Below are 27,842 nucleotides of genomic sequence, written 5' to 3' on the forward strand. Positions count from 1 at the left end.
ATAACTGTCAAATAATCAGTGGCTTCCCTCTTTTGCTTGGTTAGAGAACAAAATGACTTGGTTAATCAAAAAATTCTGGTTACTACCTTCCTTTCCCTTTTCTCCTGGTATCCTATCCCTTCCATTCCCTTTCTGAACAAGTCGATCCTAAAGCCATTAAGTTGGGCTGAGTAAGGCAGTTGCCCATACCCAGGTGGCAGAGAGAGTAGCTGCAGTGTCCAGTTAGAAGTGTCAGAGCCCAAGCAGGATGAGGAGGGCATCTGTGTTCACACAGGGAAGCAGATCCAAACAGGAGTCAGAATCCAAGCTAGACGAGGAGGATTTCTGCACAACACAGTGGACCAGTGCCAGGTGTCAGACATAAATGATGGAGGATGGGGTGGTATGAGAAGGGTCGGGGGAGAAAGTGACAGCAACGGGAAATTGGCTATATACAGTCAGATTGATCAAATAAATAAATATATCAAGGAAAAAGGAACCATGTTTTTCACTGTTAGAAGTTAAATATGGAAAGGGAAAAGACAGGAAACCATGCATACTGATATAAATAAATAAACAGGGAACAGACACAGAATCTCAAAGTACCCCCTCACAAAATAATTATTAATTACAAAAGCCAAAAACAGTAACTCTACAGCGGAGAAGGCTGGCAGACACCACCTTAATCAAGTGAACAACATCAGTAATGGGACAAATCAAAATTGTATTGTGATACCATGTAATGAAAACCCAGCATCACTTCTGTGATCTTCCCACCAAAGAGACATAACCTGAATGGAATCATGAGGAAACGCTAGACAACCCAAACTGAAGGACATCAACAAAATAACTGGCCTGACTTCTTCAAAAGAGTCAAGGCCATGAAAGTCAAAGAAAGGCTGAGGATCTGGTTCAGATCGAAGGAGACTAAAAGAGCAGTGGCTCAGCACTGGATCCTTCTGCTATCAAGGACATCATAGGGACAACTGGAAAAACTGAAAAGGAGTCTGAAGATTAGATGGTAGTAATGTGTCAGTGTTCATGTCCTGGTTTTGATGGTTATGTTGTGGTTGTATAGCAGAATGTCCATTGTAGGAAATACACTACACCCTCAAGTATTCAAGAGTGATGGGGCATCATTTCAGCAACTTACTCTCAAAAGGAGTAAAGAAAGGTTCGTGACAGTGTCCTTGCAACTTTCCCATAAGTTTGAGATTGTTTCAACAATTTTAAAAATATCTGACTAACCTTATCTTTCTTTGATGCTTCAAAATGATACAGTGGAATACTATCTCTGAATCATCATTATGAATGAACATCAACCAGTGGAACAAGAAAGTGTTAGTTAATGAGGTTTCTATGAGACACATTGGATTAACTTTTACTGAGGAAACTACTGGGGACATTTTATTTAGTCAAAGCTATTATTCTTAGACAAGAGGCTTAGCCCGAAGAATGGAGTATCTAATAAGAGAGAGTTCGTGAACTTTTTTCAGGAAGAAGCTTTCATTGGATTTTTTAAAATGATCAGTATCCCCTGAAAGTTTAATAATTTCCATTAATAAAATAACAAGTATCATATTTGTATGAAGTAATCAAAGAAGCAAAATAACTCCTGTAACACCTGGGCTTTCCTGAGTCCAAAAAATGAAAGGACTAGAAAGGACTTCTTTAAGGTGCCAATCCCTCATCTATAGGCAGTACTGTCCCAACTTAATTCCAAAAGAAACTCAGGAATGTTTTTTCAGTACTACATTTGCGTAAGATTTGTTTTTTTTAAAGAGGGGTATGCTAAGTTATTATTAAAGTCCCATTCAGATTTAAAATGTCAAGGCCTTCAATCAAAATTATTAGCTTTTTACATGCTTTTATCACTACAGCTAATATTCTTCTGGATAATCCAGGCTCATCTCTAAATCTAAAAATTAAGTTTTTTAAAAGTTCATTTTTATAATTATGAGAAATTTCAAACCCACAGAAAATACAATGAACATCCTTTTCTCCTCATACAGTCACCAACTATTTATACTGTGCTATAGTATGTTACCAAGCCACCTGAACATATGCTGCGGACATCATAATACTACACCCCGAAACCCTTCAGCACGCATCTGCCAAAAAACCACACTAGGACATCCACCTTTGCAACCACATCACCATTACCACACTCAAGAAACTCATTAATTTAGCGTCATCCAACATAAACACCACACTCAAATTTCCTCATTTGTCTCCCAAACCTCCTTTACAGCTGTTCCCCCCACCAATCCATTCAAAGTTCATGCACTGCATGTGCCAATCTAGAATATTCTCCCCCAACTCTGTTCCATCCACCACTTTCCTTTGTCTATCAGAACACTGACTCCCTTTAACAGACCTGTCCAGTTGTCCTACAAAATACCACAAACATTCTAGATGTGTCAATTTCCTCATGGTTAGATTTAGATCAAAGAACTTGAGCAAGAACACCACACAGGGCTTGCAGAGCACCTCCTATTGCATCACATCAGGATGCACATAACACTGGACCATCTCACTACTGGACTGGCCAAGCTCAACCACTCAGTAAATGTGGTAACCACTAGATCACTCTATTTTCAAGGCATATTTTTCTCTTTGTAATTAACAAGTAATACATCGAATAATAATTTGAGACTACATGGATATTTTTGTTCCCCAACAACTTTCCTCTTAATGGTTTTAGATTAATTGATGATCTTTGCCTAATTCAATTATTACACTGATAATTACAAAGAACTGATTTTTAAAATTCTATTATTATTTCCACACTTAATTGGTATTCTTCTGTTTTTCATTTTTTTCCCATCTTGCTATTTTTTTTTAAAATCCCTATGGACTCAGAGATTTTTGTTACTGAATTCACTGTGTTATAATCCATTATCTTCACTATCTACCATTTTTTGATTCTCAAATTGTCCCCAGTTTGGCTTCTGGGAGTCTCTTTAAACCTGCTCCTATGTCCTCCTGACATTACCCCATTAGCCTCTGAGTACTTCTTCACTTTCTGGAATTTAGTCACTTTTCCATGAAGCTCTAGTCTCTTTTAGCAAGAAATGGAATTTGGGGTTCAATATCTGGATGCTAAATATGTTCACTGCTACCAGGACATCATTTCACATTTTTCTGTAAGTAAGACTTTGGAAAATATTCCAGGGTTGTAGGTACTTCCAAACCTGTGACTTTGAGGTTCATTAAATGCAGATATAGAAATGGTCAATAAGCACATGAAAAGATGCTCAACATCATTATCACTGGGGAAATGCAAATCAAAACCACAATGAGATACCACTTCATAGCTACCAGGATGGATAAAATAAATAAAACATACAATAACAAGTGTTGAGAAGGAAGTAGAGAAATTGGAAACCTCATACATTGCTGGCGGGGTTGTACAATGGTGCAGCCACTGTGGAAAACAGTTTGGCGGTTCCTCGGAATGTTAAACACAGAATTACCATATGACCCAGCAGATTCCACTCCCAAGTATATACCCAAGAGAACTGAAAACATATGCACACAAAAACCTGTAAACTAATGTTCATAGTAGCATTATTCATAGTAGCTAGAAAGTGGGAGGAACCCAGATGTCCATCAACTGATGAATGAGTAAACAAAATGTGGTATATCCATACAATGCAATATTATTTGGCAATAAAAAGAAATGAAATACTGAAGCATGCTACAACATAGATAAACCTTGAAAATATTGTGCAGAATATAAAAAGCAGTCATAAAAGGCCACGTATTATATTATTCCATTTATGTGAAATGTCCAGAATGACATAGAAACAAAAAGCAGGTTAGTAGTTGCCAGGACCTGAAGAATGAGGGATGGGAACTGACTGCTAAACAGGTATAGGGGTCCTTTCTGAGGTGATGAAAATGTTTTGAAATGAGATAGTGGTAATGTTTGTACAACTCTGAACAGACTAAAAACCACAGAACTGTATACTAAAAAGGGATAAATTACATCTTAAAAAGCTATTATTTTTGTTTAAAAATGCACCATTTGCTGTGGAGTTAGTGCCATGTCTCATTTGGTGGTGAACTGGACACTCAGCACCACACTTCAGAGAAAAGAAAAATTTCATGCAGTGTTTCCCATTTATCTGAAAAACACCCCTCCAGGCAATTTCCCAAACATGTGGGGTACCAATTCTCTAAAATAACTTTTATGATTAAACGAATACTTCCATATACATTTTTCTTTTTAAGTAGCACTTCAAACTGTATTCAGGGATCTTAAGACTACAATTTTTTTGTTAATCATTAATTTCTTTGACTGGGTAATGCGTACAAAAACCACTCCTCTCCATAACTAAAAGAAAAACTCTAAATACTCTTCTGCACTCTACTTTTATGGTGTTTCTTGAAGATCTTGCCATATTCGTATTTACAGAACTTTATTCATTTCACTTCACAGTATTTCACTGTATGAATCTACTATAATTTATTAACCATCCACTATTAGTGGACTATTAGTGATTACTGTTAATTTTTTTATTATAAATAATGTACCAATAAATATCCTCAGTTATTTTGTACTTGTGCAAATATTTTATGGGATAAATATCTTGAAATAAAACTGGAGAGTCTAAGGTATATTCATCTCACATGTTTTAGCTATTGCCAAATTGCCTTCCAAAAACACTATCAATTTACTTTCCCAACCAAAAAAATAATTTAACTGTCAGTTTCCCTTTTCTAATACAAAGTAATAAACTTTTGATTTCTGATGATAGGAGAAAAATGGTACTTTATTGTAGTGCTAATTTGCAATTTACTAAATATAAGTGAAGATGACATCTTTTCATTTGTTTAAATGCCAATGTCATTTGTATTTCTTTTTCTATGAACTACATTCTTGTACTTTACCCACTTCCTTTTGGGCTTAGTAGTATTTTACTTCTTAATATATAGGATACACACATACACATGTGTATATATGTATTCCATATATGTAAATATACGGAGATTTGCCGTATACTGTCATATGTATTTCAAATATTTCCCTCAGTTTTTCCTCTTTTGATTTTGCTTATATTTTCCATCTACAGAAATCCAAGATTTTAATGTTTCAAAATACTGAATATATCAGGTTTTTTAATGGCTTCTAGGTCTTTTGTTATGTTTAAAAAGTCATTTTTATTAAATATTTATAAATACATTTCCTATTTTTTTCTTTGAATAAAATTATTAGTTCACTGTGAATATACATGTAGAATTTATTTTAGTATAAAGAAGGCTTTAAGTTTAAATAAGAGTTTCTCCAACCCCAAATACCTGCAGAGAATCAGAAAAGCTATTGTTCTTTTCACCAAAAACCAATAGAGTACTGATTCAAATAACTGACATTTAAAACCCAAGAAAATTTGCAACAGATTAAAAGTGCTAAGTAACTTAAAACAGGTCCTTCTCAGAGTTATACAGCTTCATAACTGCTATATGTGACCAGTCCCTAATGAATTATCCAAATAAAATATGAAACATTATTCAACTTGAGATTTCTTTAATATGTCTATTATATTTTTAAAATATTCTCTCCCTTAATTAACTCACCTCTAAGTAAATAACCTTTTTTTTTTTTTTTTTTAAACTTTGGGTTTATTTATTTATTTATTTTTATGGCTGTGTTGGGTCTTCGTTTCTGTGTGAGGGCTTTCTCTAGTTGTGGCAAGTGGGGGCCATTCTTCATTGCAGTGCGCGGGCCTCTCATTATCGTGGCCTCTCTTGTTGCGGAGCACAGGCTCCAGACGCGCAGGCTCAGTAATTGTGGCTCACGGGCCCAGTTGCTCCGTGGCATGTGGGATCTTCCCAGACCAGGGCTCGAACCCGTGTCCTCTGCATTGGCAGGCAGATTCTCAACCACTGCGCCACCAGGGAAGCCTGTAAATAACCTTTTATATCCAATTTTTTTATATACAATTTTTACATGATTAGATACTAATGACAACCACCAAAAACTTTAATGAGTTTCTACCAAAAAGAGTTCCTTCTACACATCTTGTATTAAGAATAAGATTATTCTTATTAATTCATTACCAATGTACATAATTCATAGATGATAAAACTCACATAATTAAAAGTTAAAAATGTTCTTTAAACCGTTTTTACTGAAGAAAGCACTCTTAGAGGAAAAATGTGATCCATTTGTACCCAAATGACCAAAGTTAACTTACCATGTGTGGAGCACTGATTGTTGCTTGGAACCCTGCAAAAGAAGAAGAGAACTACTGATACATTCAGCTGTAAAAACATATGAAATGCTCCATGTAATTCCTTTTCTAACATCCATAAGTTGTTTTTCATAATAATTATTTTCACTTTTATGATCTCAAGAAATAAAACTCTTATTTTGTACTTTACAGTGTTGTCATGCACAGTTAAAATTAGAAAATATAATCATGCCAAAGGCTAGCATGCCCAGTACAACAGTCCCACAATTTCCAAAAATTTCTTCTCCCATATAGTTAGTTAAGGAAGACTTTCATTAAGTTGAGTTGATATTTTATGATGTTTTTTCTTTAGATTTATAAAAAGAAAATAAGCTTCCATATATCATAGAGTATGCAAAATCCTTGCAAAATTAAATGGCTTCATATTTTTGGCACCTTAAAAAAAACTAAAACTGGCAATCAGAGCAGCTTAAGAGACTAAGAAGCTACTTCAATTTACTCTTTACACTATCAACTAATGTTAATTAAAACAATCTTTTCTCCATTTTTAGCTTTTAGTTTTTTCTTCCAGTGTTGCTCTCTCAAAACTTATTTACCTGCTTCTGCGTCTGAAGCAATTTTCACTGAGCGGTGGTAGCAGGTGCCTTCGGGGTTCAGAAGCTCCCCAGGATCTTCTCTGCTGACTGTTAAAGTGCTTCAAAAGAAGGCAGCACGGCAGCTGGCCCACAGAATCCTGAGGCACTTCTAAGCCTCAAAGGCGCCCACTGCCAAGGCTCAGCAGTTCAGCAAAACCTGCTTCAGGAGAAGGAGTTAAATATGGAACTTTCTAAAAACAAGCACAAACCAAAAAATTCAGGGCAAGTGAAGCAGAGAAGTCAGTAATAATTTAGTTACACATTCCCTTTAATACTGATTTTTAAAATTGATGCTAAGGCAAAAACCAACCTTAGTCAACACTGAAGACCCTAAAGAAAAGTCAGCACATAGCTTAAACTGTAAGTTTTCATTTAAAGTATGTTTTAAGAGTATTTTTATAGAATTCTTATATGCATCGTTTAAGAAAATAGAAAAGACACTTCATATATAACATCATTTTATTAAACTGGGTGAGTTTGGGATTATGAAACTTACTAAGGCATAAAACTCAAATTAGCAAGGTACTAGATACACATCTGGGTCCCAGCCTATTTTTACTTACAAAGATTACAGAGTAAATGAGTAAAATTTGTGACGTTTTCAGAAATCCAAAGCTTACCTATTGATTGTGGAGAATCCATATAAGGGTTACATTTTGCATAGTGAGAGCGGTCTGTGGCCAGCATTACTTCAAATACTTTATCTGTCTTGATGATTCCATTTTCTGAAATGAATGAGGCAATATTTTAAGCTGGAAGTGGCATCATCAGACATATTTTAGAATAATTATTCTGGCTACACTGTAGAGACTAGATTGGAAGAGAGCAAAATTGAAAGTTGTTGCAATGGCTCAGGTAATCACAACCTGGTCTTTAATAATGAAAGTAAGGATGAAGAAAAGTAGAAGGATCTGAGTTATATTTAGTAGGTAATGTATACCTGACTGACTACATTTGCAGGTGGGAGGGGGGTAATGGTTGAAATGTTGATGTCATATACTGATTTGCGAAATCCTAGACAAGGATCAGAGCTAAGGAGAAAAAGGACAAGTTATTTATTCAGTTAGGAGCTATGGACCATACACATGGAGATATACAGCGATCAGTTGGACAAATGGATCTGGGGCGCAGGAGAAAAACCTACAACAGAGATATAAATTACTAGTTGTACAGATGGCAACTAAAGCAATGGAAGTGAACTGAAGTGGCCAGGTAAGAATACACAAAAGTGTACATTTAGGAGAAATGCAAAGGAAGTAGAGCCTTCAAAGATTATGACAAGGAGCAGCCACAGAGGTAGATGAAAATCAAGCAGATATACTGTTACAGAGCCCAAGAGAAACAAATTTGTCAAGAAGGAAAGCAAGGTCAATATGGTCTTCCCTCAGTGTCCATAGGGGGTTGGTTCCAGAACCCCAGCAGATACCAAAATTTGTGGATGCTCAAGTATCTTATATAAAATTGCATAGTTTTTGCATATAACCTATGCATCTCCTCCCATATACTTTAAATCATGGTTAGACTACTTATAACACCTAATACAATGTAAACGCTATGTAAATAGTTGCCAAACGTGGCAAATTCAAATTTTGCTTTTTGAAATTTTATGGAAATTTTTTTTTCTTCAAATATTTTCAATACACAGTGGGTTGAATCCATGGAGACAGAATCCATGGGTATAGAAGGCTGACTGTATGTATTTGCTCCCCCAACTATCAATTCTTTAAGATTAAATATAATATGTTAAACTTCAATAACCCTTATTAACCATGCACACAGTAATTATTCAATAAAGGCCTTATTAACTCACTCAATAAGTTTACTGTCTGTCTAATACATACCAGACACCGTGCTACATACTTAGGGTGATAATAAACAAAATAGCACAGTTCTTGTCCTTACAGCTCTAAAATCTGTAAGATTAAATGTATCAACTTGACTTTAACGATCCAGAAATAAATTTTTTTAATCAAAACATGCTTTGCTTAATTTGGCTACACTATGAACAACTTTTTTTTTCAGATTTCTTTTTTTTAAATTGAGATATAATTGACATACAACATTATATTTGTTTCAGGTATACAACATAATGATTCAATATTTGTGTATGTTAGAAAATGATCACCACAATAAGTTAACATCTATTACCATACAGTTACAGAATTTTTTTTCTTGTGCTGAGAATTTTTAAGATGTACTCTCTCAGTAACCTTCACATATGCAACAGAGTATTATTAACTATAGTCACCATACTGTACATTCCCATGACATTTATTTTATAACTAGAAGTTTGTATCTTTTGACCACCTTCACCCATTTTTCACCCCACGTGCCTCTAGCAGCCACTAATCTGTTCTCTGTATCTATGAGCTTGGTTTTTTATTTTTTTAGATTCCACATGTAAGTCAGATCATACAGTATTTGTCTTTCTCTGTCTGACTTATTTCCTTTTGCATAATAGCCTCAAGGTCCATCCATGTTACAAATGACAAGATTTCATTACTTCTTATGGATGAATAATACTCCATTGTATATATACATCACAGCATCAACATCTATTCATCCATGGATGGACATTTAGGTTGTTTCCATAGCTTAGCTATGGTAAATGATACTGCAATGAACATGGGGGTGCATATATCTTTTCAAATCAGTGTTTTTGTTTTCTTTGGATAAATACGCAGAAATGGAATTGCTGGATCATATGGTAGCTGTATTTTTAATTTTTTGAGGAACCTCCATACACAGTTTTCTGTAGTGGCTGCAACAATTTATATTCCCACCAGTAGTGCACCAGGGTTCCCTTTTCTTCATAATCTTGTAAACACTTGTTATTTCTTGTCTTTTTGAGAACAGCCATTTTAACAGGTATGAGCTGACAGTACCTCATTGTGGTTTATGATTTGCATTTCCCTGATGATTAATGATGTTGAGCATCTTTTCATGTACTTGTTGGCATTCTGTATGTCTTCTTTGGAAAAATGTCTATTTAGATCCTCTTCCCATTTGTTTAATGGGATTGTTTGATTTTTTTTGCTATTGAGTTGTATATACTTGGGATATTAACCCTTTATCAAATATATGATTTACAAATATCTTCTCCCATTCAGTAGGTTGCCACAGCTATTTTAAAATGAGACTTAAGCATCATGAGAAGTTTAAAATATTTATGCAAATGAATTTAATGTATTCATCAACTGTGGAGCCTCCAGGTTCTAGAGGGTAATGGTGGCCACCAGAATCTGAATTTCTCCACATAGCCATTCAAAAAACACCTAAACCTAAGATCAAGAAGGGTCATAAACAAAACCACACATGACCCATGCCTTCACATTACTAGGAGATAGAGAATATCCAGACTTCATATTACTTATCAGTAGAAAAATAAACAACACATTCCAACAAAGCTTCTGCTATTGCTGCAAGCCTGTGGGTATAGAAAGCAAAGGTAGGGACTGAAGTTTAAAAGACTAAGTAGAAGGAAGTAGGGAATGCAGATGAAGCACAGACAAAATTATTCCCAGAAAGAGAAAATACAACACTAAGTACTAAAATAGTGAACACAGGTCTGGGACTTAGAAGTTCATTGTACTGGCTACAAGGAAGGAACTTAAACTTCAGTAGGTTAACAAAGGTCCCAATACCATTCAATGGCGAAAGAACAGTCTTTTTCAACAAATGCTGCTGGGACAACTGGATAGCCACATGAAAAGAATAAAGTTCAATCTTTACCTCATATCAAATACAAAAATTAACTCAAAATGGATCAAAGATCTAAACATAGAACTAAAATAATAAAAATCATAGAAGAAAATACTGGGGTAAGTCTTCATGACCTTGGATTTGGCAGTGGGTCCTTAGATATGACACCAAAAGCATGAGCAATAAGAGAAAAAAAATGGATAAATTGGATTTCAGCAAAATTAAACATTTTTGTGCTTCAAAGGACATTATCAAGAAAAAGGTAACTCACAGAACGAGAGAAAAATAATTTGTAAATCATACAACTGAAAAAGGACTTTTACTAGAATATATAAAGAATTCTTATATTTCAATGTAAAAGGACAAATAACTCAATTTTAAAATGTGCAAACGATCTGAACAGACATTTCTCCAAAGAAGATATACAAATAGCCAATAAGCACATAAAAAGATGCTGGACATCATTAGTCATCAGGGAAATGCAAATTAAAACCACAATGAGATACCATTTCATACCCACTAGGACGGCTATAATCAAACTGTCAGATAATAACAAGTGTTGGCAAGAATGTGAAGAAATCAGACCCTTATGCACTGCAAGTAGGAATGTAAAATGGTGCAGCCACTTTGAAAAACAGTCTGGCAGTTCCTCAAATGGTTAAACAGAGAATTACCATAGGACCTAGCAATTCTACTCATATGTGTATACCCAAGAGAAGTGAAAACGTATGTCTATACAAAAACTTGTACACAAATGTTCACAGCAGCATTATTCATAATACCCAAAAAGTGGAAACAACCCAAATGTCCATCAACTGATGAACAGATAAACAAGATGTGGTATATATCCATACAATGGAATATTATTAGGTCATAAAAAAGAATGAAGTACTGATTCATGCATCCTATTAAGTAGATGAACCTTGAAAACATTATGCTAAGTGAAAAAACTCAGTCACAAAAGATCATATATTGTATGATTCTATTTAGTGAAATTTCCAGAATAGGCAAATCTATAGAGAAAGAAAATAGATTAGTGGTTGCTTATGGTTGGGGGAATAGGAGGGCAAAACAGGGTAACTTTTTGAGGTGATGAAAATATTACATGACCATGGTAGCGGTTGCACATATCTGTAAATATATCCAAAACCACCAAATTTTACAATTTAAATTAGTGAATTATATGGTATGGAACTGTACTTTAGTAAAGCTATTTTTAAAAAAAATTTAGTGGGACCAGGGGTGGCAAACACAAGAAGCACTGCTTCTGGGGGAGAGTCATTCAGGCAGGGAAAGGATGGCGCCTCTTGATACGGCAATGAAGGGAAAGAAGGGAGAAAATTAAGGATCCTACAGAAACAGAAGAGCAACAAGATATGCCAACTCCCCCCCTTTTCTCACCACTATTACCAATATCATTATCCATTAAAGAAACTGCCAGTCACTATACTGACAGAAGTGCTCTTGAACTGTGTCCACAAAATGCCTAAAAATAGGAAAAAGAAAAACAAACAAACAAAAACTCCAGTCAAAGCTACTATAAAAAGTGTAAAAAGAAAACAATACGCGGGGCTTCCTGGTGGCACAGTGGTTAGAAATCCACCTGCCAACAGGAATAAAGACACAGATGTAGAGAATGGACTTGAGGACACATCAGGGATGGGAAGGGTAAACTGGGACAAAGTGAGAGAGTAACACTGACATATATACACTACCAAATGTAAAATAGATAGCTAGTGGGAAGCAGCTGCATAGCACAGGGAGATCAGCTCGGTGCTTTGAGACCACCTAGAAGGGTGGGGTAAGGAGGGTGGGAGGGAGACGCAAGAGGGAGGGAATATGGGGATATACGTACGCATATAGCTGATTCACTTTGTTATGCAGCAGAAACTAACACAAAATTGTAAAGCAATTATACTCCAATAAAGATGTTAAAGGAAAAAAGAAAAAAAAACGTGAACTACCTCTGTAGGCTAGAGATTAAAGCAAAATGACCATTTGAAAAAAAAAAAAAAGAATCCACCTGCCAACGCAGGAGACACAGGTTCCAGCCCTGGTCCGGGAAGATCCCACATGCCACAGAGCAACTAAACCTGTGCACCACAACTACTGAGCCTGCGCTTTAGAGCCTGCGAGCCACATCTACTGAAGCCCACAAGCCACAGCTACTGAAGCCTACACGCACCACAACTACCAAAGTCCGCACGCCCTAGAGCCTGTGCTCCGCAACAAGAGAAGCCACCGCGATGAGAAGCCTGCGCACCACAACGAAGAGTAGTCCCTGCTCGCTGCAACTAGAGAAAGCCCGCGCACAGCAACAAAGACCCAACGCAGCCAAAAATAAATTAATTAATTAGTTAATTAATTTTAAAAAAAGAACACTGTGAGAAAGGGAATAAACTTTAAAAAAAAAAAGAAACCAATTTGCAAATCAAAACATTTCAGCTGGGGGGGTCCAGTGGTTAGGACTTGGCACTTTCACTGCAGGGGGCCTGGGTTCGATCCCTGGTCGGGGAACTAAGATCCCACAAGCCGTGAGGCATGGCCAAAAATTAAAAAATAGAAAACTATCAGACTAAAACAAGGGAAAAAATGTCAAGTCTCAAGGCCAAAAATATCAAATTACCTAATAAGAGTTTTAAAAAAAGGCAACCATTAGCTTTCTTAAGAGCAACGGTCAAAGCAAAGCAAGAATGAAGCAGCAGAGTTTTCAAGAAATTCAAGGAAAGAAAGTGCAAGTTAACAATTAAAAAGGAGCAAACTATTGATATACCCAACAACATGAACAAATCTCAAGAGCACTAATCTCAGTGAAAGAAGCCAGGAGATTTTACACTATATGAGTCCATCTAATATTAAATTCCCAAAAAGTCAAAACCATAGTGTCAGAAGGCCAATCTGCAGTTGCTAGGAGTCAGGGGTGAAGGGAGGAGATTAATTGCAAAGGGGCACGAGAAAACTTTGTGGGTGAAAGAAATGCTCTGTATCAGAGATCAGCAAACTTCTGTTAAGATCCAAACAGTAAATATTTTAGGCTTTGCAGGCCGTAGAGTCTCTGTTGCAACTATGAGACTCTGCCATTGAAGTGCAAGAAAAGCCACACACGAGACATAAATGAATGGGTGTGGCTATGTTCAAATAAATCTTCATTTCTAAAAACAGGCAGCAGGCCAGATTTGGCCTGTGGGATGTAGTTTGCTCACCCCTGTTTTACATCATTAGGGTGGTGGTTACACACCTACATTTGTCAAAATTTTCAAATCATACTCCTGAAATTGGTGCGTTTTTACATAAATTATATCTCAATAAAGCTGATTTTTTAAAAGTGTAAGCCAAGGATTTTATACGCAGCCAAAACTGTTCTTCAAATATCAAGGTTATAGGAAAAAAAAGTCTTGAATGTGCAAGAACTCAGGGAATGCTGTACACACAAGCCCTTCCTAAGGAATCTTGTAGAAGCTGTGCTTCATCTAACCAAGAGATTACCAGGGATACATCAGAAAAGGACACATAACCAATTTTAGAGCAAAGACTAAAATTAAAAGGGTGGATTGGTCTGCCTTCAGCAAGAATCCTGTCAAGTTATTTTAGCCAGAATCCCCCATTACCCCTGATGTTTCCTCTTAGTAATTTTCCATCCACTGACGCCCACCCTGCTCCTAGGCTATAAATCCCCACTTGTTCATGCTGTATTGGGAACTGAGCCCAGTTTTATACTGCGGTCTCTTTTCCCCTACTGCAATAGTTTCTGAATAAAATCTGTTCTTAACTCTTTTTAAATTATTTTATACTATTTTTTAATTAGTTAATAGTTTTTTAAACTATTTTTTTAAAAAAACTAGAAGGGTAAAGACATCAGTGGAATAATAATACTTAAACGTTATTTGTTCTGACAAAATAGAAAGAAGGCAACTAAAAACAATGGGAAGAGGAAAAATAGGGGAAAGTAGAATTAGATCATTGAGTCATATAGGTGACAGGAGGAATCAAAGGATACCACTTAATACCGACTGACCAGACAGTAAATAGTTAAGAAAAGGTGGTTTAAGGACACTATAAAAGGTATAAATACAGACTCTCCAAATAACAAAAGAATATTTTAAAAAATCAGCAAACAAGGCATACCAACTAGAGAAACACTTAAATAGTCACAGACTAGGTTATATTAATAAATCATCTGTCCATTTGAAAATATTATAAACTTTGGATTAATTAACCTAAATAGAAAGTACTGTTTCTACACAAATAAACTTAGGCAACCTACCTGTAAAGATCATTAAAATAAAACAGTGAAAGCATTTTTTAAAAAGTTTTAAAAGCAGCATAATAAGAGAGATATCGGACTTCCCTGGTGGCACAGTGGTTAAGAATCCGCCTGCCAATGCAGGGGACACGGGTTCAATCCCTGGTCGAGGAGGATCCCACATGCCGTGGAGCAACTAAGCCCGTGCATCACAGCTACTGAGCCTGAGCGTCTGGAGCCTGTGAGCCACAACTACTGAGCCCGCATGCCACACTTACTGAAGTCCGCGCGCCTAGAACCCGTGCTCCGCAACAAGAGAAGCCAATGCAATGAGAAGCCCTCGCACCTCAACGAAGAGTAGTCCCCGCTCGCCGCAACTAGAGAAAGCTCGTGCGCAGCAACAAAGACCCAATGCAGCCAAAAATAAATAAATAAATAAATTCAAAAAAAAGAGAGATATCATTTACTAAATATTTACCATGTGCCAGACAAAATCCTAAGCACATTACATACACTATCTTTTGAGGTACGAACTTAGGAACTATGAAACAATCTTATGCTGTCTCTAACAATCCTATAAAGTAAGCACTATTATTACTCCATCTTACAGATAAGAAAATTGAGTTCAGAAAGACTAAGCTGTTCCAGATCACAGAGCAAATAAGGGGTAGGGCCATTCAAATTGAGATGTTAGACTCCTGTTGACCAGTTCACTGTACTGCTACTACCATATTCAAATAGCTTAGTGACTTCTACTAATTCATTTCCCAAAATACTTCTTGAGTGGTTCATTTGCCCTGAATTCAATTCAAATTCCAGAGGGGTGATTCATAGACTCTCAAGGTCAGAAGGGTCATCAAGTCTAACTTCTTCATAAATTGGTACCATGATCTCTACTTGAAGAGTTGCACTGATGTGGAACAGCCCTTTGCACATTCAGACCATACTAATTATCAGAACACTTCCCTGTATTAAGAGGAAATCTCCCTCTTTATAACTCACTTATATAAACCCTTAGTGCTACGCTCTGCAGTCACAAAGAATATACTGAATTTTCTATCCAACCAACACTTTTTACACACCTGAACATATCATGACCATTTCAAGCCTTATCTTTTTCAGGTTAAGCAGCCTCACTCAATACATCCAATTACCATCATATTCACTTACTCATTCTTCTCTAGTTGAATATTTGTGACATCTAAAATCAAACATATTGCTATAGGCACATTCTAAAAATAAAGTAAATTAAAGAGATTACTTCCCTTAAGCTAGATAATATACATCTACCAAACTCATGTGAGTTTCTTTGGCTGATTTCTTACTCTACAGAGGGACACAGAATTTACTAAAAAAACCCTAAATAGTTTTAAAAGCATGTCACCAGTCATTTATTAAGAAGCTGAACACATAAAGCTCAGGATAAAGCTTCCTTAGACCATTACTGGGTGGTTTCCAAAATTTTCACTACAAGGTTCTTATTATTTGCTTTTTCCCAGGATTCCATATTTTGAAAGATGCCTAAAGCAAGCTACATTTACTAAGTTATTAAATCATTTTCCCATTTTTGACAATCTGACATATACAATTGCCAGTGCCCTGAAATATTTCTAGCAAGCAGCAAAGTAATTTACCATTTCACTTTGCGTGTATAGCCTAATTATGAGTAAACATGCAATTACCGTTAGGCTTTCTGAATTAGTGAACAGTTTTAAAACTACTCATGCCCAATTTTCCTGCACCCTAGGGACCAAGGACCCTAATTAAATAATTATAATAATGGCTAATGTTGATCCAAATATGCAATGGATCCAAATGAGAAGTTAGCAGAATTCAAAAAGGAGAATGCAATAGAATCCAAGCTATAAACCAAATAATGAAGAAAACTTGAAAAAATTAGAGCCACGTTAAGAAGGTATCTGTTTCTCTTCTCAACCTGAGGAGTGGGAAGGGTGAAGAGGGAGATAAATTCCAGGAAAAAGACAAAAATACTATATAAGAGTCATGATTTAGATAAGAAGAATACTAAACTGTGACATGATTTCAAGCAACTGATGAAGTGTAAAAAAAGGAAAAACAAGGAATTCCCTGGTGGTCCAGTGGTTAGGACTTGATGCTTTTCCCTGCTTTCAATCCCTGGTCAGGGAACCAAGATTCACAAGCCACGCGGCCAAAAAAAAAAAAAAAAAAAGGAGAAACATTTGACTATTCCTCCTCAATACTAGAGGAGACTGTGATATTAGAAACAAAGAGCAGGGAATAAACTCTTGCATGCTACATAGCTCAGCAAAGTGTTGACCCAGTCATTAATGTTTGTGATGATGGTTATTAATTTTGAACACAAAAATCAACAAAGTGCAGAAGATTTATTTACTGCTCAGAACAAAATGAAATGCTATCAACTCTGACAATATAAAAGAGCCCCTAATAAGTTGGAAAATGAGTATCCTTTCTTACAAAGTGGAAGGGTTAAGGGATAGTGTCAGTTTATAAATTATGGAACAAAAAATTGAGGTTAAAGTATATTACTCAAAGTTACAAAGGTAACCACAAAAGAGGAAGGAAAAATTACGGTATAACTATATGTGGGGAAGGGAGTAAGTTTAGAGGGTGTAAATACTCATGCATCTTGGCAGGAAGTCAGTAGATGATGTCTAAAGTTGATAAAGAAATAGCAGTTTAAGCATATGCTTTAGAGACTGAAGACAATCACCAGAAGACCCAAATATGTAGTTAAAAGTATTCACTCGAGGCAGTCTGGGAGCGGGGAGGAGCAGGGCAAGCAATTGTTATTTTTCATTATAAACCCTTCTGTATTATTTTATCTTTTAAACATGTACACATGGTTACTCGACTAAAAATTAATCTTAATTCTCCTAACCTTGTTATCACAGAGGGATAGTACCTAAAGAGATGTATATACAATGTGTATTTGCTCTAGTGAGCAAGATGTAAGATGTGGCAGGGACTCCTTTTCTTTTCTTTTAATTTATTTATTTTATTTACTTATTTTTGGCTGCATTGGGTCTTTGTTGCTGCGTGCAGGATTTCTCTAGTTGCGGGGAGCAGGGACTACTCTTTGTTGCAGTGCACGGGCTTCTCATCGCGGTGGCTTCTCTGTTGCGGAGCACGGGCTGTAGACGCGTGGGCTTCAGTAGTTGTGGCTCGCAGGCTCTAGAGTGCAGGCTCAGTAGTTGTGGCGCACAGGCTTAGTTGCTCTGTGGCATGTGGGATCTTCCCGGACCTGGGCTCGAACCCGTGTCCCCTGCATTAGCAGGCAGATTCTTAACCACTGCACCACCAGGGAAGCCCCAGGGACTCCTTTTCTTTCACAGTGGTAGAACTGGGTGCATTATCTAGCCTCTCTGTAGTTATGTGTAGCCTTATGGTTAAGTTCTTGTCAATGAGAACACAGGCGGAAATTATGCATGCTACTTCAGATAATGCCCATAAAAGGAATGCGCGTTTTCTCCTTTCCCCATTTTTCTCCCCACCAGCTGGAATATGGAAATGATGGAGGTAAACTATCTTCAACTTTGTAGATGAGGGAAAGACTTTAGGAAGCACAACAAGAAAGAAGGAGCCCAGGTCCTCAAGACCACGGAACCACCATATTAGTTCTGAACTGCTTATACTTGGATTGTTACAGGAAACAGAAACTTTCATTTTGTTTAAGCCATTGTTATTTTGGTCTTTATTAGAGCAGACGAACAGGTACCCTAAAACACAAGGTATCTGAGGAGTAAAATGAGATCAGTCTGAAGAACAGGATTGGAGTTGGAGTATGGCAACAGGTTGTAGAAGACCCTTAAAAGGCCTGAAACCTAAGCGAGAGGTGTTTACAATTGATACAGTAAGCAACAGAAGTCTAGGCAGAAAAGAGACATAACAGAAAGCAGTACACTAGGACAATCAGTATAATGTGTAGAATGAACCTGAGGGGAGAGAAATTGAAAGTGTGATGACCAATCAGACACTTGAAGGCATATCACTCCAAGTGACAACTAAGAACCTAGGCTAGGATAGCATCAATGAAAATACAGTGAAAGGCATGACTATGAAAGGTATTTGTAATAACTGTTGAGTTAATTTGGGGACAGTCTGAAAGAATCAATAACTATTCCAAGACTTTTGATCTGGGAGAATAGAAGACTAGAAGCAATCCTGGCAGAGATGGAGAAAGAAGAGATCCTGTGCTGGTATGAAGCACTGAAAACACAGGTAAGAAAATAAGCTGCAGATGGATTTCAAGTCATGTGGAAACATTCTCTAAATTTCTGTAAGTAACTTGTTACAAAGTTACATCTCAATAAAAGAAATATTACATAATTATATAGTTTTATGACTTGAACGGTTGTTAATCATCTACTCTCTATTTCTCCTCCACTAACAAAATGCCAGGGAAAACAGTAAGAAATGAACAAAATGGTCCCCTTTTATTTCCCATCTAGAATGATTAGGCGTGATAAGGGGTAAGTGGAGCCTGAGACACTCTCCATACAGAAAATCTGAAAGGGATTAGTTTTAAATTCACACTATAATCAAAGAAGAATTTTAAGTGATATCAAGTTATGATAAAGCATATCATCTAAGACCAGAGATTATTCAAAAATACATCTTTCTCGGGGGGGGTGGTGGTGGTGATGAATTGGGAGATTGGGATTGACATATATACACTATTGATACTATGTATAAAATAGATAACTATGGGCTTCCCTGGTGGCTCAGTGGTTAAGAATCCGCCTGCCAATGCAGGCGACACGGGTTCGAGCCCTGGTCCAGGAAGATAGCACATGCTGCAGAGCAACTAAGCCTGTGCGACACAACTACTGAGCCTGTGCTCTAGAGTCCGCGAGCCATAACTACTGAAGCCCGTGAGCCACAACTACTGAAGCCCGCACACCTAGAGCCCGTGCTCCGCAACAAGAGAAGCCACTGCAATGAGAAGCCCACGCACCGCAACGAAGAGTAGTCCCCGCTCACCGCATCTAGAGAAAGCCCACGCGCAGCAATGAAGACCCAACACAGCCAAAACTAATATATAAATAAAATAAAATAAAATAGATAACTAATGAGAACCTACTGTATAGATCAGGGAACTCTACTCAATACTCTGTGGTGACCTAAATAGGAAGGAAATCCAAAAAAGAGGGGATATATGTATACATATAGCCAATTCACTCTGCTGTACAGTAGAAACTAACACAACATTGGTAAAGCAACTATACTCCAATAAAAATTAATTTAAAAAAATACATCTTTCTCTAAACCATTACCAGTCTTAATAAATACATGTAATTAACTATCTTGACACTTTCTCAAAAGAGGATGTTCCTTGCACTCCTCACATCTCTGACAAACTAAAATGTTATGCAAAACTCTAAAATATAGGTAACCAAATGTTAACTTCTGTGGCTCTCTCCTAAAACACACACACCCACCCACCACCAACATACATACCCCACAGGTGATTTCATGCAAACCATGATGTGATTAAATTGACAGAATCTTGGATATGGAAGGGTCCTGAGAGGTCTAGTATACAGTGAAAGCAGATGACAAATCTCTTCCACAATATCCCTTACAGTGAAATGGTCAACCATTCTTTGCTTCAACATATCCAGTGACAGAAAACACTACTTTTCAAAGCCAAATCTTTGACTGTTAGGATAGCTTTGTGAATACTTCCTTATAATGAGCCAAAATGTGCCTCCCATTTGTCCTGGTTTTACCGTCTACTACATGATTTCCTTCAAGTATTTAAACACTACTGCTCTCCGTAACTCTCTCATTGCTAAATCAAACAACCTCTATCTCATCAAATCATCATATAAAATGCTGATGCTCTTGTCATCTTGACCACTCTTGTCTGATAATCTTCGGTTTTTCACTGCTACGCTTAAAGCATGTTGGCCAGAACTAAATGCAACACTAATAAAAATATGTGGAACAGCACAATGGAACTAAGATCACATTGAATAGAATGTAATACAACTTATTATGTAGATTTAGTGCTGCCCAATAGAACTTCTTATGATAAAGGAAATGTTCTACATCTGCACTGTCCAGCAGGTTAGCCACTAGCCTCGTGTGGCTACTGAGCTCTTGAAATGTGGTTGGTATGACTGAGGAACTGAATTTTTAATTTTAGTTAAATTTAAGTAGACACATTGATATTAAAATTCTCCCTCAAAATCTTACCTATTAAATCTTATTCAATGCACTGTAAGTTTACTTACTAGTATATACCCATAAGACTGACTTGATATAAGTTAAAATGAGGAAGTATTTTCTGGATTCTAAATGAAGCCCAAATTTCTGAAAAAAAGTCACTTAGGATTTTATTACCTGGCTATATTTGGCCCATGAATGCACATGATAAAACTAATAGAATATTCTCTGTTTCACTATTTATGCTACTAGTTGATAAGAACTGACACTCTAAATAGAATAAGAATAATTTCAATTTATTTGCAGAGATAAATAAGGATACAAAAGCTATAAATTATCATAATTCTTACAAATTTAAGTGCCTGCTGAAGGTCTCCACTTTAATGTCTTATAAGCAACTCAAACCAAACATCTCCCCAAATAAACCCCTGCTCTCCCACACTTCCTTGCATCTCCCCACCCCCGCAAAATCCCTGCTGCTCACTCACTTATTTCCAACTCAGAAAATGGCAAATCATTCCCATTGTCCAGGTCTAAAACCTTAGTGTCATATCCTCGACTGCAGTCTTTCTCCTACACCGCAAGTCCAAATCTAGCACGTTCTATTTTCTCTGTCTAGAATGCCTGTTCCCCAGCTCTACCTGCATGGCTTGAATTTCTTCCCCTTCACCAAATCTTAACTCAAATGACACCTTAGTGAGGTCTTCTTGCCTACAACTGCCAATCTACTACGCCATACTCCCTATCCTCCTTCCTTACTTTGCCACTTATCATGTGACATATATTTTATTTGTCTGCTCCCACAAGAAGTAAGCTACAAGAGAAAATAGATGTTTGTTTCTCATTGCTGTATCCCCAGTGTCCTGCATATAGAAGATAGTCAAATATCAGTAGATTGATTTGACAAACTCTATATACATTATACATGCAAAATGACACAATCAAGGATGCAAAGGAAATATAAGTAGAAATAACTGATGGATTAGGGTAGTGGACTGAATTTTTTTTTACAAAAATAAAATAGGTAAAAGAACAACTGTTAGCTTTGTTTTAAGTGGCCAGTGCAGCATTTGAAGTCTGTTAAGAGTTAACCTTCCACAAACACTCTGGTTTGAACATCCCTGCTCTAGGAGACCACCTCTCTCAAGCTCATCCACTCCTGCCCCCTTCTTTTCCTTTTACCATGGTGTGAAATTATCCCAACAAAAGTAGAAAATAAACTCTAATATAAACATTACTTGAATTGTCCCATTCCCTGGACTAAATAGGCTCACAGTTGTTTTGAATTAAGTTAATATGTTTCATGAGTACCTTATCAGCCTATAATTATAAAATAATACTTTTCATTTCTAAACACCTGTAATGTCCAACATGTGGCTAGTGGTTAAAGTTAATTTAAATAACACAAAAATCCAGTTCCTCAGTTGTGCTAACCACATTTCAAATGCTCAATGCCCCATGTAGCTGGTGGCTATGGTATTGAACAGCACAGATACAGACATTACACGCAGCTCTGTTGGGCAGGGCTGCTACAGACTTTTTTCCTAAAATTTTATTTTAAAGCATAAAACTGATTCAGCTGAAACACTGGCAGGGTTTAATCTTGTAATTTTCAGTTCTCTATGTCAGTGATTCTCAAGTGTGGTCCCCAGACCAGCAGGAGCATATTACTTAGGAACTTGTTAGAAATACAAATTATCAAGAGCCCCAGCAATCTGTCTTAATTTGTTTTAACAAGCTCTCCAGATGATCCAGGAGATTTTGAAGCATGCTCAAGTTTTAGACCACTGTTCTCAGTCACTTAGGAGCATTTATCATCACAACATAAGCTATGAGATATTATGAGATGTACCATTAGAGTCTAAAGCAATCTGTAAATGATATCTCAAGTATGAAATCATAAACAATCATATTTCTATTACATCTTAGAAAAACCTCAGTAGGTATTTTCAATAAAATTATTATAGTAATATTAAAATGAAACCAATCGTGAACTTTATTTCGTTAAAAAAACCCATTAAAACTGTAATTTGCTTCCTCTTCCAATTTGCAGACCCTTTTTCACTTCAATATCAGCATAATCACATTTTAATCTTTTTCTAAAGATTTAGTTAGAAGTCTTTAAGTTAGGAAGAATACACAAGGGTGGAATAACCTGTAAAGAGTGAGAAATTTTCAATTTGTGCCAACTGAAATTTTCCCATGAGCAAACATTACTGTTGTAACAAACTAATAAAAATGAAATCTATTGGCTACAATCAATTCAGCAAGAAGTTGAAACTAAAGTTGCACAAGTGTTACAAAAGAGGCTAAACAATTTGAGCACTCATTTCCTCTTACCAATCACAGATCTAGTATAAAATGAAATATCCACAATATCAACATCCATGTATGTTAAATATTTCTCATTAAATTTTCTGATAGGAAAACATCCTTAGAAATTTCAACTAAGAATAGTAATGCAATACATTAAAGTAACTATAAAACCACTGGGAAAAGATCTAGTTTTGGCTGACTACAAATTTGGCCCAGAAAGGAGAGACTTTAAGAGCCTGATTGATTACAGTTTCTGCCACAGCCAAGTGTCTACTGCGATAACCTACCGGTGGAAAATTACTTAATCACAATTCAAGTACAGAATGTTTCAGGTGTGTATCCTGTACTAGCAGGCACTAGATCATTTTAAGAAATTTTATTAAAATATTTACAACATATTGAGCTTCAGCTCGATCCGTGGGAACCTAAATCACACTTAATATTGTCTCAGCACATAAATTTCCACTTCCAATCAAATATCCTTCCATAAAGTGAATACTGGCAATGCTTGACAGGATTTTTAAATCTAAACATTCATTACTAAACGCTAAGGAAACAAGTTTTAAATACTGTTTAAAAAAAACAGTCAAATGACTAATATTAGGTATTAATACTAACCATGTGCCAGCCAATGTTATTTATTTCTCTCACTAATCTAGTATTCCTAGTATAGATCCAAGCATATAATATATATTTAATTGGCATTTATGAAAAAAGGAATGATTATTAAGTTGAGAGGATTCAAAGATACTAAAAAAAAAAAAAGCCCCAGCCCTCAAGGAGGTTACAAATCGAATTAGGAAACATGACAAACACGTGAAAAGCTAAATCATCCTTAACAATTAAAAATATCACGTAGGGCTTCCCTGGTGGCGCAGTGGTTGAGAGTCTGCCTGCCAATGCAGGGAACACGGGTTCGAGCTCTGGTCTGGGAAGATCCCACGTGCCGCGGAGCAACTGGGCCCGTGAGCCACCACTACTGAGCCTGCGCGTCTGGAGTCTGTGCCCCCAAACAAGAGAGGCCGCGATGGTGAGAGGCCCGCGCACCGCGATGAAGAGTGGCCCCCGCTTGCCGCAACTGGAGAAAGCCCTCGCACAGAAACGGAGACCCAACACAGCCAAAAATTAAAAAAAAAAAAAAAAAATCACGTGGCAGGATTGTGATTATTTGCAAAGTCAGTGGCACAGAAGAGTGCTATAAATTCTGACCAGAGTGAAAGTATGATGGACTGCGGTCCTTCTGGTCTCCCGACCAGACGGCGACACTACATTTCGATTTAAAACAAGAAAGTGACACAGCACTCGTCCCACCCTAAAATTATCATCGGAGGCAGGAATACAATAACTAAAGATAATGGTGTAAAGAAACTTCCATACAAGGCTTTTAAAGCATATGGTAGCCCTGAAAAAAGTTAGAACATTCCACACACACAATCGTTTGCTGGATCCCAGGACCTCTAAAGGCTCCTGAAATACGCTGTCCCTCAGGAAGAGCATCCCCTAGTTATCTCTTCCTCCGCCCCCCACGAAGCTTTCCACTGGACAGCCGCCCCAGAAATTTCTCCCAGCATCCGCAATGACATTACTCTCATCTCCCTCTCCCTCCCCTCGCCAGTATCAGACGGTGGCATCTCCCGCCAGAGGAAAAAACGAAGGGCGGGGGAGGCAGAACAGAGGAGAAAGCTTGCAGCTAGGTCGACTGATATGACAGAGGAGGAAGTGAGAAGACGCGGGGGTCGAAGGGGGGGTCCCCTCAGTTCCAGCCCAGTCTCTACGAGCCCTGGCCAACATCCCACTCCCCAAGGCACGCCCCTCGCCCGCCGGACCCGGACAGGGAGGTGGCGGACTCGAGTGACAGCCCCACCACCTGTGCCGCGCCCCCTTCCCCAGGCCCGCGGGGAGACGCCTGCCCCTGCCCCACTAGCAGCGGCCCCTGGCTCTTTCTCTCTGGTTCCTGTGCACGTTGCCGATGAGTGACAGGTCCCGGGGGAGGCAATCGCCAGCGCTTGCCGTTCCGGACCGCTGGTGCAACCGTGCGCCGAAGCCCTCCAGCAGGCACGGGGGTAGACGGAACGTTCCGAAAGGCCCAGGAGATCCGATCCAGGCCTGGCCTTCCCTAGTTGCCCCACACCGGGCGGGGGTGGCACTTACTGCGGAGGTTGTGGATTAGCTCCGAGTGGCTGGCGCCGCCGGATTTCCAGGCCATCGCTAAGCACACCCGGAGCAGGTACAGAACTACCTTCAGCGCGGCGACAGTGCCCAGCAGCTTCCCCAAGAGTGAGACCACCTCCCACACGGTCACCGCCCCGCTCGCGTCCCCGCTGTAGCTGCCGCTGCTACTGCCGTCGCCGCCGCTGCCGCCACTGCGCGCTCCCGGCATCCCCCGCGGCACGCGTGCGCTTTATGACGCCGCGCGGACTCGGGTGCGGCCGGGTGGGGCAGGAGGCGGGGGTGGCCTCACGCCCTGCAGCCCGCGCGAGGGGCCGCTGCGGCCGCCCGGGACTGGCGGGTTGGTCCCGCTGAGTCAGCGCCACCGCCACCGCCACCTCTGAGTGGCCTTTCTGAGGCCTCGGGCTGCGCAACGCCTCCTTGCTGAGTTTGTCCTGCGGTCAGGCGGGGTGGGCCCTGGCGCGGTCGGTGGCGAGCCTCGCTGCGGCTCTGGTCACCGAGCGCGGTGGCGGGATGGCAGGGCGGATCTCGTTCCGCTGCTGCCGGTGGCTTCGCAGTCGCAGCTAGATTAGCTGTTGAGAGCGACGGGTCTGCTCCTATAACTGTTCAGATTGTTAGACGGTGGGCTTCCTTCGTCCTGCCTCACCCAGCCCAATGAATGACTAATATTTAGGTCGGTTGGAGACAGAGCTCCCTATGGTAGAGCCTCAATAATCTTAATAGAACTGGAGGGCAAAGGTCTTCTCTAACCCGAGTACTCCAGCCTCTGGCTTGTGACAAGTACGTTAGTGTTTCGTTAGCAGAGACTTTGGGACCCTGATTTGTTCTCAACTCTAAAGCACAAATTCAGAGAGTGGAAGAATACCGAGACCTGGGGTGGGGGGGTGGAGCGTGGGGAATCCTTTGCTCCTTAGGACAGCGCACTTGGTTAAAAATACTACAGTATCCTATGGCGAATGTGTTATTCGCCCAACACAAGTGTGCGTTTTCAGCTATTTAAGCCTCACAAATTCCACCGTTAGACTGGACACCAGGTTTGTTGCTATTAGCTGTGCAAGACATTGAGTGAGAAGCTGACAAGGAACATTGCCTGTAGCATCCAACTTGCTGACTCCTGATCAGAACTGAGACTGGAAGAATCCATTCACATTTAGTCCAATAAACTTTTAAGGAAGGAAACAAAGCTATGTCAAGACATCGATGCTACTGCGTCAGCAACAATTTTCATATTCTAACCACACCTTAGCAAATGTGGTATCTAGTCTACTTCCAATCCTAAATATACTTATATATTAACTATTTCCCTGTGTTCTGCGATAATAAATGAAACAGTATTCTTTACTTCAATATTGGGAATAAAATTGTCAGTTTGAGACTAATAATTTTCTATTTCATCTCTCTGCAGTTTCCTAATAGTCTTCCGGTTAAAAACAAAACAAAACGACACCAGTCAATTTTCAATTAAGAACCTGATAACTCTCTCTAAAGTTGACCTAGATGGACTGCATTTCCATGAGGTGCTTCCATTAGCTGTGGCTAGGAAGTAGGACTGCCAATATCAGTTAGAAACAAAATCATGGCCCCTTTTAAAGAAACAACCAACACAGTTATGAATATAGTATAAAGGAGTTTTTTTTTTAAGATGAATAAGTCATACCTCCTGTATGTAATAAGATTTACATTCAAAGTGGGGAGATTTGCATCAAAAGAAAATTAGCAACAGGGGGCAAAATATAAGTGCTATTAGTGGTCTAGATATTAAGGGACATGTTTATTTAGATCATCATGGGCTGGAGTAATAGGAAAAGATAGAGGAAAGAACTGGTCCTTGAAGGATGGACAGGATTCTGAGAGACAGGAATTTTTTTAAAAGGGGGGGAGGGTGTATCATAGGTCTAATCAAAAACACGAAGGAACCTAAGGCTCTGATTCCTGAGCTGTCGACGTTACAATTAAAAATCATTCTTAATTACATACATAAATGAATTGAGGATGGTCACACAGGCAATGGGAGTCCAAATTAGAACTGGGGTCCTCAGAATTGCAACTCCAGTTTCTGACAGTGTGTATTAACAACGTTGAAGAAAAGAATTTGTTTGGGGGACGGGGAGGGAGAGGTTTTGAATAACAAATTGGTACGTTGATGGACGTACTTCCAGGAGAATTTAAGAATTTTGAATATTTTCTACGCGCGGTGAAATGCAAGACAATGCTTAGGTGTGGCTACTAGGTCGTTTCTCTTGCATTGATTTTGTTTTGGTTTTGCTCTTAAATTTGTCTTACATTGCAAAGTTATTGCACAAATGTATTGTCTCGGTGTTCCTATACCGATTTTGCAGATTAGGAGCAGGTCCTACAGCACAAGAACAGGCAACACCCTTGCCTGGGTTCAGAGCCTCCTGGGTGGGGCAGGGCGTCCCAACTTCCTCC

The 27,842-nt window shown here is 38.4% G+C and overlaps 1 protein-coding gene across 3 annotated transcripts in view; it reads right to left on the bottom strand.

The window, feature by feature from the left end:
• PCMT1 (protein-L-isoaspartate (D-aspartate) O-methyltransferase) overlaps positions 1 to 25,642 on the bottom strand; it is a 48,960-nt gene extending 23,318 nt beyond the window's left edge. For 2 of the 3 annotated variants that reach the window (XM_007196887.3, XM_007196889.2), the window contains exons 1-3: positions 25,395 to 25,638; positions 7,432 to 7,536; positions 6,180 to 6,211 (exon numbers count right to left, since the gene is read on the bottom strand). In XM_007196887.3, the coding sequence (XP_007196949.2) occupies positions 6,180 to 6,211; positions 7,432 to 7,536; positions 25,395 to 25,623 (366 nt within the window). In that variant the 5' untranslated portion in view covers positions 25,624 to 25,638. Of the gene's footprint in view, positions 1 to 6,179; positions 6,212 to 7,431; positions 7,537 to 25,394 lie in introns of all 3 variants that reach the window. The other variant, XR_009005210.1, reaches the window with a different exon arrangement.
• Between the last annotated feature and the right edge of the window lie 2,200 nt (positions 25,643 to 27,842).

Source organism: Balaenoptera acutorostrata, chromosome 14 (assembly GCF_949987535.1).
Source record: "Balaenoptera acutorostrata chromosome 14, mBalAcu1.1, whole genome shotgun sequence".
Taxonomy (NCBI): Eukaryota; Metazoa; Chordata; class Mammalia; order Artiodactyla; family Balaenopteridae; genus Balaenoptera; species Balaenoptera acutorostrata.